Source organism: Excalfactoria chinensis, chromosome 17 (assembly GCF_039878825.1).
Source record: "Excalfactoria chinensis isolate bCotChi1 chromosome 17, bCotChi1.hap2, whole genome shotgun sequence".
Classification (NCBI taxonomy): domain Eukaryota; kingdom Metazoa; phylum Chordata; class Aves; order Galliformes; family Phasianidae; genus Excalfactoria; species Excalfactoria chinensis.
The window spans coordinates 4,205,473-4,222,547 of record NC_092841.1 but is presented as its reverse complement, the minus strand read 5'-3'; the positions used below and the strand labels follow the sequence as shown (position 1 = coordinate 4,222,547).

At 49.5% G+C, this 17,075-nt stretch overlaps 1 protein-coding gene across 6 annotated transcripts in view; it reads left to right on the top strand.

Moving 5' to 3' along the window:
• Positions 1–3,145: 3,145 nt before the first annotated feature.
• Positions 3,146–17,075, top strand: part of UNK (unk zinc finger) — a 39,247-nt gene continuing 25,317 nt past the window's right edge. For all 6 annotated transcript variants that reach the window (XM_072351990.1, XM_072351991.1, XM_072351993.1 and 3 more), the window contains exon 1: positions 3,146–3,344. In XM_072351990.1, coding sequence (XP_072208091.1) covers positions 3,247–3,344 — 98 coding nt within the window. In that variant the 5' untranslated portion in view covers positions 3,146–3,246. The remainder of the gene's footprint in view (positions 3,345–17,075) is intronic.

The following is a 17,075-nucleotide window of genomic DNA, read 5'->3' as shown; positions in this document are numbered from 1 at the left end:
TATAGCGGGGGCGGAACATGGCGCGGTGACCTCACAATGCCTGGAAGCAGCGCGCCGCGCCATTGGCCGGGACCTCCGCCTGCGCCGTGACGTAATAAGACACAAAGGCCGTGCTCCTGTTCCTTGGCGCTGATTGGACGCCTGCCCGGCCGCTGATTGGTTGTTAAAGTCGGCGGCCGATTGGATATTGTGAGACGAGAAGGGGCCAATAGACGACGGGCGGGTTTTCTGCGCGCTGATTGGACGAAACGGGGCACGGTTTGGATCCTACCCTTTGTTGCAAAGCTCCACAATGGGAAGTCAATAGGAGCGGGGCCAGTGGCGGCGGGGTGCAGCGGGGCGGCGGGCGGCGGACTGCCGGCTCCCCGGGCCTCAGCGGGCGGTCCCGGTGCAAGGGCTGCTCGGAACCGCCGCCTGCCGGCCCGCCCCCCGGCCCCGCCACGAAATGCCTTTCGCGGCGTGTGCTGCGGAGACGGAGAGCGGCGGGGCCGGGCCGGGCCGCGCTGCAGGGAACGGCCGGGCCGCCCCCCAACCCCGGCGGTGGGGACAGCGGGGACACGCAGGCGCAGGGGAAAAGGCTTTGGGCAGGCTTGGCTGGTGTCTGAGAAGAGAGGTGGAGGGGCTTGTGGTGCAGGCTCGCTATGGGACTGCCTGGTTCGACGCCATAGAGCCCCGGCCCCATAGCGGTGCGTGCAGCATCCGTCCTCTGTCTTTATGAATGGGAACAGCTGTGCTGTGGGATAGGAACGCTTGCCACAGGGTTTGATTCTGAATCGGGGCAGTCTTACCGATGTATTGCCCTCCAAAAGGCACCAATGCTCCCTGCCAGCAGGAACGGCACCCTGGGATGTGCGTGTCCTGGGGGACAGCATGGCAGTATGCAGATGCTGCAGCTGGGCCCCTCTGTGCTGCTGTTCACCTCCCTTAAACCACACTCCCACTCACTCTGTGGGTTGTCTTCTAACTCCAAAGCTAATTACAAAGTTTTGGGAAGTAGGAAACCAGAATCCTTAATGCCTGTTGGTTGCATCTAGGAAGATAATAGCAGTTAAGTGAGATGTATTTGGAGGGAGGTTGCTGGCTCGAGTTATGCTTTGCTGTGTGTTATATTTGCAGCAGCTGCTGGGGGTGGAGGCAGGTCCTGCCCCCACGGTCAGGAAGAACAGGTCCCAAATGCCCCACAGTTGTAGCACACAGAATATGGAGTGAATACAAACGGCCGCTCCCGACGGTATCTGCACACAGATGCAATCAGGCAGACTTTGCATCAGGTTTTGCATCCTCCCCAGATGCCTGCATCCCTCAGGCCAATGCCTGGTGCAAGAGGCAGAACAGATCTGTGGCAGCTCCGCACATAGGAGCGAATGTTCTTTGCTTCTCCCTTTCCTGGCAAAGCCGAGCAATGCGTTCCAACGTGGGGCAACAAGATTGTCATGTGCAGCTGCTGGGAGGACACTGCCTCACGTGCATCTCTTTGGCCGCCCAGGTTGGTTTTATTTGGTCCTCGCGAAGCAAAACATGAATTACTTCTCAGAGACATAAAGCAGCACAGCAATAGGGTGGCCCAGGAGGTGCGTAAACAACCATTTGCATCTGACGTGGCTTGGAAAATTGAGGTCTGAAATAAAGGATAAATAAGCTGCACTTTAGTCTGAGTTGTTCGTGCTTGGGGAAAAAGAGAAATATATAAAACTGTTCTGATAGCTTCCTATATTTTAAATGGGATGTTTTAAGAAGCACGCTGTGCTATTGCTAACGTGAGGGGAACAGAGCATGGTGTTTGGTACCAGGAATCGAGAGGCATTGCTCCTCTGATATTTCCTCTGTAGCAACGATTGCTTACGCTTCTAATTTTAGACACTTCAGAGCTTTGTTCTCTTGGAGTTAAGACTGGAGAAAAGCTGCACATCCTGGTAGGTTAAACAGAGGGTGAGGAAAAGGGAGATGTAGCAAATGAACACTTTGTGTTAGCGACGATGTGCGTGCAGATAGAAGTGCACCCAGGGCACACATAGCTGCATGCTCTGAGCGCTGTCACCTGGCAGAGTGCTGTGCGTTCCCAACTGAGAGCTGAAGAGGAAGCGCTGTCTGAACTGGCTTGTCAAGTAAACAGCAGCACACAATGCCTGGAGTCGGTGCTTCCCACATCCCCGTGCTTCAGTATTAGCAGCTGTTTTGTTGAAGGTCTTTTTTACCTGCAGCTTCGTTGCTGTCGGTATTTATGCACTGGACACGAAGATACGTACACATAGGTATTAAGTGAAGCATATTCCATCTATATGCTTTATATATGCACCCGACATGAGCAGAAGCGGTGTAATTACAGTGCTCCAACCTCCCGGGGAGGGGCGATACATGAAGATGGTGTTGGTGGCAGATAGAGCTGAGTCCTGCAGCTGCAGGGAATGAGCTGCCAACACCCCGCAGTCAGTGCTGCACCACAGCGAGCAAAGCAACTCAAAGAGCAGTTTGCCTCAATGGCACGGAGCGGGCCTGAGGGTTTATCATTAACAACCACCCGACCCCTGCCAAGGGTTTAGACCAAAGCACCACACGACGAAGCTGTTTGCCACTGCAACGCTCCTTGTCGTGCAACCAGAGCAGTGTGAGCGAAGCTGTCCCCGTGTGCTGCAAGGGATCAAAGTCCCGGCGGAGTGGCTTCCTGTGGGCTGAGGCGCCGTTGTCCGGGAGGCTCCGTGTCAGCACGGCCGGGCCGAGGCGCGTAGGCCTGAGGTGAGCTGGAGGCCCTGAGGCTTTGCTGTCACCTGCCCTGAGGTAGGTAGGCCGCTGGCTGCTCCCCGATCCTCCTCCTCACCTTCCTCCTCTTGGTCTCGCTCCGCTCTCTCTTTCTCCTCACCTTCCTCTTTCTCAGCCCAGGTTCCCGTTACAGGCCCGGATCCCGCGGTAGGCCGCAGCCCTGGGTCCCCCCCCCCCACCGCCGGGGGGCGCCGTCGCGCTCCACCCCGAACTGCAACTCCCGTCGTCCCCCTCGCGACCGGAAACGGCTTCCCCCGCCGCCGCGGGGCGCTTCTGGGAGTTGTAGTTTCGACTTCCCGGAAGTCGCTGCAGGCCGCGTCTCGGGTTGGCGGAGAGCGCGCGCGCGGCCGGACTACAAGTCCCACCCCACCCCGCGCACCGGGGCGGCAATGGCGGCGGCGGCGCCTGCGCGCGGCGCCCTCCGTGCGGACCGCGCAGAGTGAATAATAAAGGTCTCCTCGGCGGGAGCGGCGGCGGCGGGCGGGAGGCATGTCCAAGGGCCCGGTGGCGAGCGGCTCCGCCGCGGCCGGGCCGGCGAACGCCGCCAGCGCGCTGCAGGCGCAGCCCGAGAAGCCGCAGCACTACACGTACGTAACCACCGCTTCCCCCGCCGCCGCCGCCCGCGCGCCAACACGCGCCTGACGTCAGCGTGCGGCACGCGCCGAGCCCCGCGCAACGCCTCGCGCCGCAGCGGCTGCGACCGGCCCGGGAGGGGGGGGAGAGAAAAGGAAAGGGGAAGGGAAGGGAAAGGGAAAGGGGAAGGGGAAGGGGGGCCGGGAGCGGGGCGAGGGGCGGGGGGAGCGCGGCCCCCTTCTCTCCCGCCCGCTGCCGCCACGCCCGGCATGCACCGGGGCACGGAGGGGCGGCGGGGGGGGCCGCTTTCCCTCAGGCGGTGGCGGGCCTCGGTGGGATGCGGCCCAGCTCACCGTGTGGGGGCTGACAGACAGCGAGGGGCTCGGCCCTGTAGGGTGTGTTTGGATGGGGCGCTGGGAGGCAGGCCGGGGGCGTGCGGTTTGCTGGGGGGGTGTGCGGTGAGACTGGGCCGTGCTGGGCTGTTCTATGGGCATTGAGAGCTGGGAGTAGCTGTGGGGCTGAGGGCTGTGCTGACCCCATTGAGAACTGTGGGGTTACGAGGAGGGTACAAGGGGTGGGGGGAGCTCAGGTGTTGTTCCCTTGGAAGAATAAAGTTGGAGAGTGTTTGTAAACTGAGTGAGCTGTCCTCCTTGTGCTGCACACCCGTAGGGAAGAACAGCTCGCATCTCCCCTTCCCCTTGTGTGTGTTGGTACCTCTGTGCAGAAGGATGAGGGCTGTTTGGTGCTCCATGTTGGTGCAGATCTGCATGTCTCCTGCGGGGCTGTCAGCTGCACACCCAGCCTCGGGCCGGACACGATATCAGGTCTGCCATAGAGTGAAGGCAAAAAGGTAGCTTTATTTCTGGTGGTGTTGCTGGTTAAAGTTTGACAGCCCCATAGGAGTGAAGGAGGCAGGGAAGCGGTGGTCAAAGTAAAGGGTTAAAGCCCAAAATGAGGTGGAAAGGCTGCATGGGACATCAGGTAGAGCGAAATAGAGGTGGCAGTGTGGCTAAGCGTGGCTATAGAAGAGAAGATATCAAAGGCTAAGCGTGGTCATAAAAGAGAAGATATCAAAGATCAGGAAAGAATGAGTGGAAGAAAGTTTAGGATATGGGAAGAGAAGGAGGCAGATTTGGGACCGAGCAGCTGAAAAGGACAGAGGAGGAAAACAGAGCGCTGTGGAACAAAGGTGATGGTGTAATTAGCTTTATTTCCGGAGGGGAAAAGCACTTATTTGCGGATGGATGTTAAAAATAGTTCAGTGAAAACAGTTGGAAGAACGCTGTAACCGTACGTGAGAGATAGATGGGTCTGGGGCCGTGCTTTGGGAATGGTACAGTAGGTCACAGCGTGCTGAAAACTCCTCCTGATAACACGTGGGAACTTATTGGTGGTGGCTGATGTGAAGAAGTTCTATGTTGTCAAAATGTAAATATTCCACCCCCCTCTTTTTATTCCCCACCTCTTTAAATGTACTTTGTTTCCATCAAGTGACACGAAGGTTACGAGTTGTAAACTCGAGGAAGCCTAATTATCTGCATGCTCTGCCGTTCCCTGGGGACAGGCAGACTGGGTCTCTATCTTGGGAAGCTTGTGTTGTATCTGCGTTCCATTTTCTGTATGAGTGTCAATTTCGAAGCTCTTGGTATTTGTGTGAGACTCCTGCCTAGTTCATACTGCAGTGTTTCTGTTGTCCAGCAGCCTTTCTGCTTAGTCTAGGTGTACAACAAAATAAATCTGGTCAGGGTAGGATCACTACCTCTCTATATATATATACTGATGATATCCTGCTCCCTTTGGTGCTGTTTGCTTGCGGAAGAGGAACCTCAAAACCCCCTTTGATTACGTCCTTGCTGGCTGTTGCAGGGATGCTCCTGGAGATGCTCTGATTCCACGCTCCCCTGTTGAATTATGAATGCTGCATTTCACACCTGAGGATCTGCTGTTCTGTTTGTGGAATTCAAGTGAGCAGCTCAGCAGCTGCTGTTGCACTCACTGGGGTTATTGGATCTCAGGTCTGCGTGGGGCTGTTCCTTGTGGTCCCATGGCTCTATGGGTGCAGAGCATGGCTGACTATTCATGTTGCTTTGGTCTGTGGGAGGTGTGCTGTGCAGCTCAGCAGGTTGTGTGTCCTGGGAAGGCGGGTTTGCTTTGGGGATGTACCATCAAACCTCAGCTGATTATTGACTGCCGTTCTCAGCTCTGGCTGGCATGGTTGTTGCTGCGCGCATCTCCGTCTTTAATGTGTTATCTACAAATGTGAATAGAGGCCGAGTTCAAAGAAACTGAAAGCGAGCAATCAGTCACTTAGTGCTGTAGGTGCTGGGCGCTGCCGTATCGCTTGGTTTTGGCACACTCTGTCCATTTGGCTGTCACTGCTGTCATTGGTTTTCAGTCAGAGCGAACTCATTAATTGTGAATTATAAAGGCTGTATGCGGTGCTCGGGTGTTTATTGATCACACGGAATTTAGATAAGTGCAAGCCGAGCAGTGCTTTGTTTGCTGTGCATTCACCTGAAAGTCAGACAGCTTAATAACTGTGCGGGAAGGGAGATGTTCAGGTGATGACAAATTAACCCATTCAGTTAGAACAAAGCCAAACAGAAACACATTCATTCTGGTCTGTTAAAAACACACATATTCAGATGCAGCATTGAAATAAACTCCTGGATAGATATGCTGGGCATAATGCAGGTCATCCCTACTCATGATAATTCTCTAGAGCACGCAGGTCTTAAATACAAGCTGCTGTCCTGTGAACAGACATGGAGCTCCTGTATCCCTGCAGGCTGTGCCTTCATGCAAGGTCTGGGCCTAGGAGTGCATCCATGCTGCTGGTTGTGTCCTGATGGTAGAGGCTGCTGGGCTGCACTCACCCGGCCTTTATCTTGCAATCTTTTTATACCAGCCTCATGGAGGCAAAGGGAGCAGCGCACTTGGGCTTGAAGTCGTGACGGACATGAGGTGGATGGCATGCTGTGGTTGTAACTCAAATTAACTTTGTATCCGAGGTGTTCCTGTATCTGCGTGTTTGAGTAGCGCCTTGTCTGGTGGTTCTCAGCCCTAAGCAGGAACTCAAGATTACAACAGTGACAGGAATGCAAAATGAAGAAGAAATAAGAGCAACAAGACCACAGATGGATTTGATTCCAGCAAAGAGCTCACAAGCAGAGCCGTACCTATCTCAAAATCTTACGTTTAAATTCCTATTCAAAAACAACGCATCTCAAAGCATTTGTAGTAGCAGAGAGCAAGTCTTATCTTCCTATCAGCGGACAGTGTTTTATTGCTATCAGGGCAGCACAGTGTGGCTGATCTCAGCTGTGCAGACTTGGCTGCCAGTGGAAATAAAACCAAAACCCAGGTGTGAAGTGAGCGCATTGTCAGTCGGTGCTTTTCTGTATCTGGTTTGCTCTTCTAGGACCCTTAGCACTTGTTGCACTATAAGATGTGTGCTGCTAAATGATGCTTTGATGTGCCTGGGCTGGGTGGTGTTTGCAACATAGTGCAGAGGTTAAGCCTTAGGAGATTGTTTTTAGATGCCTGTGGGCTTCTGGACCTAACAGCATTAGGAGATAGGAAAGCACGGAGTGAGGCAGTGCTTCTAAGCCAGGGATTCCCTATTGGCCTGCTGCACTGCTACCTGTGAGCATTGGTGCATCCCTGATGGTGAGCACAGGCTGCTGCTTATGAAGTCTGTGGAGTTCCCTGAGCACGAGTCCACCACAAACTGTTATTAGGAAGTGCAAATAGCAACAGGAAGTTGGAAATATAAAGTGCTGGAGCGTTAACAGGAAGGGCTGCATTCACAGTATGTGCTTGCTATTGAGTGCCTGCACTGGAGCAGTCTGCATTTTGGGGTTCTGCAAGCTGGCGGCTTTCAGTGCAGCTGTGCTGTGTGTTGCTATTTAATGCACGTGTGGCTGCTGGGGGGTATTTCTGCATTGTCTTGACGCAGGACTGGGGCTTACTGCACTTAATAATGGGGTAGTTTTGGTGATCAGCATTGGCTGGGAGTCGTGCCTTATGTTAATGCTTGCACGTGGCTTTATTCTAAGGAGAGCTGTCTGTCTGCAGCGTTTTAGTTCCTTTAGACCCACCAGAATGAGGCTTCTGATTTCCTCTGAGGTGCTATAGGAACATGCAGCCACCTGGCAGAGGCTTTGCCCAGTATCTTACTAAGAGCCAGAGATGTTATATTGAATATAACCATTAGGACACCAGCAGAAGGGGAGCTTACACTGACTTTGTTGTCAGCTCACTGTCTGTTGGTCAGCACTGCAAATGGATCTTTGCAGAGATAGCTATTTTATTAGGAGCAGTTGCACCGTTGATTACAGTTAAGTAATTATTTGAGTCTCTTTTTATCATTGCATGCCTAGAATTTCATTTTAGATTAAGAAACGCGTACTGAAAGGAAAATAGTTTCTTGAATCAACACCTGATGAGTATCTGCAAAAGTCTGAATTGAAGTCGATATTGTTTTGCTTGTTAATCTCCATCTTCCACATGTCACCACAGTTAATAAAGAAGCAGTGAGCGCACACCCAATGTGCTGAGAGGCAGCTTTTCTCCTCTTCGTTTCAATCAACCGGGAGCTTTTATTAATAGCGCTTTAATGTTACCATCATAACAGGAATAAAAGCAGCAGATGCCTCGGGGCAACCGTGCAGCTCTGCTGCAACAAAAAGAGTTTGCACGTTTAAAATATCTCGAGTGCGAACAGATTAGTTGGGATATGGATTAGTCACACTGCAGAGCTGTGGCGTAGCCTGGGGTTTGGCTGTTCTTCCCTGCTGGGCTGCTGTGCATCTCGGTGCTGCTGATGTACCTGGTGTGAGTGCAGGCTGGCAGCAATGCTCTTTTGGACCTGCATCTACGTGCAGCTCTTGTGCAGTGTGGGAAGAGTCTGCTGGGCTGCAGCAGGCGTGACTGAAGTACGATGTGCTGAACGGGGAGGGAAATCAATGGGATGGCATCGATTCTTTAAAAGTGGCCAACAAGAAGAGCTGGCTGTTACCTTTGTGCTTTGGGATGCGGGTCTGTGCCTGCTGGATAACACCGTGTTTTGTTTCAAACTCAAACCAGAATGTGTCTGTTCACAAACATAAAGCTTTCCGGAGAGCTTTGCTGCACATCTGGTTGGCACTTCATCTGGAGAGAAGCAGATCCCATTTTGTGTTCAGATGCGGGCTGCTCTGGGATTAGGCCATCATTCCTCATGGAGCTTTGGTTTTTTGTCTATGGTTCGGATCTTCAAACAGCCGATGCATCTTCTGAAAGCTGTTGTGAGGATGGGGCTGCAGTTGAGCTGCTCGTTAAACCACAAAGGCTTTTGGCGTATCCAGGAGAGGGAAGGCTACCATGTTTATTTCTCATGAGGTGAGATGATGAGGGATAGCCTGAAAAAGGCTCATGAAAAGCTGCCACTGAAAGCCCAACTTGTGCAACGGCTTGTGTGGAAACGAAGCTTTCTTTCGCATTCTGCCTTTGCAGATTCTTGCATGCGGGATGTTTTGATTCAGGAAGATCACAGAGCAAGTAACAGCGCTTTTGGAGGAGCCCAGCCCTGTTCCCAGCCTCCGCAAGTGTTTCTGCAGTTGCAAACTCTGGCTGGGCTTTGTTAGTGATTGAATGAATGGTGAGAGATGTACCACATGAAAGCACTTGACTGGAAGCTGTTATTTTAATTTTTACAGCGTCGAATGTCCACATACTGTTCAGATCTTTGCTCTTTTTAGTCTATTCCAGCAGACTTGGTGAATATTAACTCCATATGAACTCTGCGTCTCAGTGGGCGTTCTCCATGTTTGGGATATAGCCCATGGGTGGATGTGTTTGCTGGGTAATTAGCAGTAAAATACTTGCTTGTCTTTGAGATGTGTTTGAGTGGGAATTAAAGCAGGTGTAGACCTTTAACAGCATATATCTGTTCGTCTTCAATACGCCTGAGGTTTCTTTGCTGAAACAGCTGCACTTAAGCCACGTTTAGTTGAAAAGCATTTAGCATCATACGGTATCCCAGGCTGGAAGTGACCCATGAGGATCATTGAGTCTAATCCTTATGATCTTCAGCACCTAAGCAGGTGCTGTTTGGAAGGAATGGTCTACAGGTAAATAGAGTGCAGAACAGAAGCCATTCCACAGAGCAGGGAGGGTTGTTTGAGTTAGGGGCGAGCTGTGCTTGAAAACAGAAGCTTCCTTCAGGCACAGCTGTGTTGTTTCCATAAACTGACAGTGTCAAGTTGGGAATACGACGTTTAAACTGGGGGGGATTGGATGTGTTCTCAAAACATTGCATGAGCTATCTGAACGCTTAGTTAATGCTGAGCTCTTGTCAAATGATGTTCGTTCACAGCCAGCTGATTTGGAGATCAAATAACATGACATGTAAACGTCAACTTCATGTTGAGCTCTGGATCCTGCTGAATGGCCAGGCTGGATGTGGCTCTGGGCAGCCTGGTCTGCTGGTTGGTGACCCTGCACACAGCAGGGGGGTTGGAACTGGATGAGCACTGTGGGCCTTTTCAACCCAGGCCATTCTGTGAATGGTTTTGAAGGGGATGTGTCTGAAACGCGCTGTGATTTGATGTTTGAATGCTCCTTCCTTGGATTGTTTTAGTTAATAAGGTGAAAGCTCTTGTGTAAAGAGACACTTGGGTTGAAATGAGGTTTATTGTTACGGATTGGACACGAGGCTTTCATGGTCTGCTGGAACAACAGGTTTCCAATTCTTTTTTAAGAGAGCAGAGGCCAAAAGAGACTCAAATAATTTAACTCATCTGGTTTGAATGACACAACTCTGTGTAGCCATGCCTGAGGGGTACACGGCTCCAGGGAAACAGAACAAGCATCTCTATCCCTCAGCCTCGCAGGCTGCGATGCGATTGTAACCCAGTGAAGCTTGCATCTTGGCTGCTGGCAAACGGGACGTGATCAATGAGTGCTGATTTTTATCGAGTTAACTCAGAACCGAAAGCCTCAGCTCGCTTTCATCATCAAGTCAGAGCGTTGGTGAGCTACCCTCACTGCAACCTAGTAGTTCTCTCAAAATGAAGCCGTTTTTGGCTGTGATTCTGGAAACTGAACCGTGTTTTGCCTGAAACTGGCACAAGGCTGCCTTCCTGCGATGCCTTGGCACCATGCTGCAGGGTCTCGTTGTTTTCTGTTGTTTTCTATGTATAGACAAGAACCAACAGTTGGATGTTTTTCTCCTCGTTGTAGAATTTCTTGCACATTTCTGACAGTTGCCAGTGTTTTATTTTTAGAACGGACGTGGTTATTTTTAGCAGTCAATTAACGTTCTCATCTATAATGTGATGGTGCTGTATCGTTCTTTCCTTGCAGTTTAAGTGAATTACTTGCGCTGTTTTCCACTCCGTAGTATGCTTTGAAATCCAATTGCAATAGCAATCACGTCATACTTCAATATGACTGCTGTACGTTTTTGTTGCTTTTCTATCTTTAGTTGTCTGTAATCTAGCAGTTTGTGCTTTACCTTCTGTGACACGTGCTATTCTTTAACATTTATTTTAGGAGGAAGTTTTTCTCCCTGAGGGTGGTGATGCACTGGAACAGGTTGCCCAAGGAGGCTGTGGATGCCCCATCCCTGCAGGCATTCAAGGCCAGGCTGGATGTGGCTCTGGGCAGCCTGGGCTGCTGGTTGGCAACCCTGCACACGGCAGGGAGTTGGGACTGGATGGGAATTGTGGTCCTTTTCAACCCAGGCCATTCTGTGGTTCTATGATGATTAAGCTCAGAGTTCAGCTTAACTTGCCAGATCAATCAGGTGTCTAGGAAGATAAAAGCTTGAGTGCTGCCGAACTGTTCCTGCAGCAAAACTGGGGGGGCCAACACACCCGGTGTGAGCTATGGATGTACACACAGTCGTCTTCGTGGTCATGAAGGTGCACAGTGAGTTATATATGAACTCTAAATCAAAAAAAACCAAACACCTCTGCAACAAAACGAGCCCGACTTCATGCATCTGTAATAAGTCTCTCCAACTTTCACTTTCTTTATTTGCCCTTAGACTGACATTATTGTCGAGCTCTAATGGAGAAGGGGAAATCTAACAGCTTTCAAGTCACACAGTGCTGTCTGCTGTGTGACCTTTTTCCAGTTGATGGTTCAATTTATTTAGGTGATAAAGAAAACACTGGGGCATGTGAAGTCTGTCTTCTTGACAGATGGGAGCTTACTGAAACTTTGTCCTCATCCTTTTTTTTCCTTCCCCACATTCGCAGTCAGCCTTTAGTTTTTAGAAAGAACTCCGTCTATTTTTCTTTGAGGTTTAAATGTTTTCTAATCTGTTTCAGCAATAGGTTACATCTGTTAGTAAGGCGCTGGGACCCCGTGGAGGCTGGGAGCAGAAGCCCAGGGCTGGCAGCTTGCTGACCTCCTCAGCATGCAGAGGAATTCCATAAAGGCAGAGCCTTGAGTCGCCCTGCTGGTCTGCCAGGAGGTGTGTAAAGGTGCTACAGGGAGTTGTGAGTGCAATGAAGTCGAATGGCTGTTGCACAGCGGCTGTTCTTGTCCAGGAATAACTTCTTTGCCCTAAGAGCGAAAGCTCCAAAAGTCCGAGCTGCGTATCATTTTTCCTCTATCAATAAGGATATGTTAAACAAAAGGTGCGTTAGTAGGGTTCTTATTGACTATGCTGTTGGAGTAAGTAGATTCTGTCATGCACCACTGGCTCATTTCAATTGGAATACCACAGTTCAGTAAAGGAAAATAATTGAGTCGTGGGTTTCTTACTTAAAGTGTGTTAGATATCATCTTTTGTAATAAAATTTTATGAGGGTGAAATGAATTTAGAGAGCTGATTAAACAGGGACAGCTCTTTTCCTTTCCCTCTTGTGTCGGGTTGGCTCTTGGAGCTTCAAAACAGCAATTGGGAAAATATTTTCAATAGATAAGGCTTATTGAATTAGAAACATCTACATCTGCTGTTAGTTATTCTCTCCTGAGTTTTGCAATGCTGCCTGCCTTGCAGACGGTCAGTTGGGTAAGCGTGTTGGGTTCACTTCAGATAATTTTATCAGCGTTAGCACAAACGGCTCATTTAAACTTTTGAAGCAAAACTGGTCGCGTATTTCTTTTACTCCCTTTCCTATGCTGAATTAAGGAAACCCCCTGCAGCCTGCTGTCTGAGCACTTGGGTGCCAATGGGAGCTTCCAGTGAAGAGCAGCGACCACAGTCATTCAGGCAGCAGTATCTGGAAAGGCTGGCTGTCTGCATCTGCAGTGAACTGGGACCATCTGAGGCTTTGCCTTGAGGTCTGTGTCACTGCCTTGTGTAATCCTGTTGGGAAGAGCAGGATGTGACTGGTGTAGAAGTGCCAGCAAAGAGTCCACGGTGTTCCCATGTACTTTGATGCCTGTAAAATTGTATTTATTTTTGCTGTTAGGATCTTCAGTTTGGAGAAGCAGAGAGGAGGGACTGAAATGAGGGCTAATGGCATGCGAGCATTTTCTTCCTCATCTCTGAAATCTTATCAGGAAGTTTAATGTTTGTTTAAAAACAAAACAAAACAAAAAAACCCTAGAGCTCTATTTGCAGACTTCTTGGCTAGATTTAACTCTGTAGGGCTTTTTTTGGAAAGACCAAGTGCATCCATTGTATCTAACTCAGCTAATGATTCCCATGTCAGCAATAAAGTGGAAGCATGCACGCCAGGCTGGACTTCTCAGAAGCAGTCAGACCTGGGCTGATTTCTGAGTGTGTCCTGTGCTGTGTCCTGGGCTGGTTTCTCACTGGAGCTGCAGGGATGGAGCCTCATGGACACGAGGCACTGCTTCCAGCTCCAAACTGCTGTGCTCTTAGAAAGCAGTCCCTAGATCTGGGCTTACACCAAGATAAACAGCGCTGGAACCAGTTGCTGTTAAGGGTGTGTTAGTGCTGTGTCATGGATGTAAACATGCACCTATGAACACACCAAACCTAGATGATACCAGAGCTCTATCTTGCTATTATCCTACTTTTACAGGCACTGTCTTAGTCTGGATTAGCCAAACAATTATCTAATGGCTGCCTCTGGTGTCATCCTGCTGCAGAGGGTTTAGATCCAATTGAATAGCCTCAGTGCCGTGTTGGATCTTCAGATGGATTTTGGCAGGAGGGCTGCAAAGGTGAGGACCTAGCATTGGAAGATTTCAAGTAGGACAGTGTTAGTATTATGGGAAGAACAGGGATTTGGAAGAGTCTTTTTTTTTTCTTCATTCTTTTCCATGTTTTCTCCCCAGCCTTTCTAATCCCTTTGCTATAAAGCAGAGATTTCTGCATTGCTGCGTGTCTTCCAGTGATTTCAGGGAGCTCTGGGTAAGGCTTTTAACAAAGAATAGAGAGCTCAGCTCCCTTCGGGTATTACCAATGCATTTCCTGGATTGAGGTCACACCAATGCATGCATAACTTCAGGAAGTTTGGCAGAAGGTTTGCAGCCCTGGATGCAGGTAGTTCTGTGCTGAGCTGCCTGGGCACACTGGGTTGCAGGCACAGCAAGCAGCAAAGCTGCAGCACTGAGTGAGCAGCGACTGCAAGCAGGGCAAGGCTGCAGATACTGAGTTTGAAAATGAAGCTGCTTAGAGTTCCTTCATGCTTTCCTCTTATTAGTTTTAATGTTGTTTAGTGATGTTTGGAAGTGTATGCATTTATTTTTCAGCTTCCTCTTGCTCTTCTTTGTCCCTGCAGCTCCCAGAGCAGCTCGGTTCATGGCAGAGGGAAGCTGCTTGCAGTGCTGGCTGCAGACACGAGCACTTGCTGTGCTGCCCGGGGAGCAGAGCTGTGCTGGCAGTTGTGAGCAGTTGGTGGTTCCCCCACAGCATAAATTACAGAGAGTAATTACGGCTCTTTCCCACTTCCCACCCCCAGAGGAAGTGGAATGATCTTTTATCCTCCCTAATACTTTGCCCCTCCTTTAGCCTCCGGGAGTTCACAAAGTTAGTTTAATAACCTCTTCTCTTGTCTTCCTAGTGAAAGAAGTCTTCATTCCCAGTGGTGTCCATCCTGTTACCTGCGTGCTCATTTCAGCCCGGTGACTTTGCTGTGTGTTTTTCTGGCCAGCTGTGGCTTATTTGTTTAGAATTGCATTTGTCGAGTAGGAATCAGAAATGATAAGGGTTCCTCCAGGAACGTGGGTGTTGCTGTTGACATAACGTGATATCAGAAGATCATGCTGTGTGCTCATCACTTCAAAACCGGAGCTTGGAAATGCTCCATCCATACACATACAAGTGGAAGTGTTCCCCAAGTGCCGTGCAGAGTACTGATGAATCTTGGGTCTTTTTAAGATAAATAGAGGAGTAGCTCCTGTGTGAAATAAGGGTAAGAATGTCTGCCCCTCCTGTATCTTTGTGAGAGCTTTAGAGGGAGGTTAAGAAATGCAAGCTACAGTTGCTAGAGTTCCCCTTCCTGCAAAGGCGCTTTGTGGGGCTGACGTGCTGTGAAATACGTGCTGCTTCAATGCGTGTTTGAAGGGTTGTTCAGAAATTCCTTTTCTCAGCTTTATTGGGAAAATACCTGCAAGGGCCACGTGCAACAGGAGGATCTGTGTGTTTCTGTTTGGAGCCTTTGCATAGAGATCACTGAAATATTAATAGCATTCTGCTCTGTGAGCCGTCGGTCGTGCAGGCTGTGTATCCTTTCTCTGTTCCCAAAGCACGTGGGTTAAACGTCTTTCATATATTTTAATACAAAGTGGCTGGGTTGAGTGGCCTGTGTTCTCCCAAAGGAGCCCAAACTCACTTCATCAATCAAGAAAACACAGGGCTGTGAGGCAGTTTACCATTCAGGCCATTGTGGAGGAGAGTAATTTGAAACGTTATAGTGGGCTGAGAAAAGAAAAAGCTGAAGCAGTGATTGAAAGGCTTGAAATGTCTGAGTTAATGTGGCAGTGCTGGTTTTCCTCTGGTGGGCTCCGTGGTGGCTGGTGGGGGTTTGGCAGCACCTGTTGGCAGGCCTTGCTTTGAAATTAAGAGTGAGAGATGGTTTATTTAATAGACAACATTAAAGAATGAATTTCTGATGAAGCAAGTTAGGTGTTAAACACTTCTCAGGTGAGCCATTTACTTATGTAATTATCTCTCATTTACATTATAATAAATGTTTCTCCGGGGAGTTTAGCCAGTCATGAAATGCAATTAATTTTCAAATGCTCTTCAGCAACAATTGATGCTCCAGAGACCCAAATCCCTCATCAATGTGTGCGTTTTTAACCTCACCCGCTAAAGGGAAGCTGTTTCAGCTTGGCTGATCATGCAGTTTTAGTGTTTCTTTTAAGGCTTTTCTGCTTCTTCCTTTTGCGTTTTGTTTTTTTAGCAGTATTGCATCAAAGCCTGTCTGTCGCTAGAGGACTGAAGTGTTGGACTTTGTACCTGGGTTGTTTGGGTCTGACATATCCCCTTGGTTTCCAGAGAACAGACAGCCAGGAGTTGGACTCAACGATCCATGTGGGTCCCTTCCAACTTGGGATGTTCTATGAACTCCTCATAGTGAGGACCTCCACTTGAACAGAGCTGGCTTTTTGTAAGTGAAAAGGAGCCAAGCAGTGTTGTCAGCCCTTAACCTACCCCGTGTGGATCTGTGTCTGTGTGCTGGCTCTGTGTTTTCTGGTACTGAGCCTTAGTCCCTGTGCAGCAGCCCTGAACCTTTGTGGGTGGAGGGCAAAGCATAGCCCACGTGTTTGGAGGTCGAGAGGAAGGAATGCTGACAAATCCCACTGTAGGAGCGCTCTTGCCACTGATATTCTCTCCTCACAGCCAACCAATAAAATCACTTTTGTTGGATGTGTGCATTTTCCTGAGGCTTTCTTGTCAACCAGGGGTAAGGAGGAAAGGATGCTTTATTTACGGATGTTGCTTTCTGAATGAGTCTAGCATGCTGTCATCTGTAAATACATCTTCAGGCGTATTTCCGTTTATTTAGAGCCATGAGAGATGGTATCATGTGGCGATGAATACTTCACAAATTCCTGAGCTCCGTTGTGTTGTCTCAGAGTACACACATTGCTCCGAACCAATCCTTATCTGCTCTTACACCACCCCGTTGCTTCCAGCAGAACCCCAGCGCTTCTTCTACCCTACAGATTGCCTTACTCGGTACTTCTAACAGACCTCCAATGATAAGAGCCCAGAAGGTGACTGCTGTGTGCCCCCTGTGTTGCTCTTGGAGCTTCACCTGGTGGGATTTGGGTCCCCCAGCTGTCTGTGCATTCCCTACAAGTACAGCTCATACGTTTCAGGCCCTGTGGATTTTGTAAGCACCTCCGCACAGATCGCAGTCAGATCATCGTGTTGATCTAAAGCATTTTGTAATCCTCTGCAATCTGGGTTTAAAGGCTGTTATTAGTGTCGCAAATAAAAGCTTGTGACTTCTTTAGTTCGCGGGATGAAAGGAGGCACGTATTCCCTGAGAGTGACATATGGAAGTAAAGCAACAGAAGCATCCAGGAGGGTAAGGTGTTATCCCCCTCCTCAGGAGCGAGTCCTGAAGTCACAAGACTGCAACAGAGAGATGGATTGATGTTATCCTTGTGGTTGACCCTGTGCCTGAAGGAGGAAATAAGATAAACCAGGTGGAAAAGGGAGGAAAAAAGTTTCTTATCTCTGTATTTATTTACATCCTTTTCTTGTAGTAACTTGAAGCTTTAAGCTTGGAAGTGTGGTTTGTGGGGTTTTTTTCCTATCTGGGTATACATCTCTAAGCAAAGCAAACCCTTGTTACCCCAACGGGTCTCCAGAGCTGGGA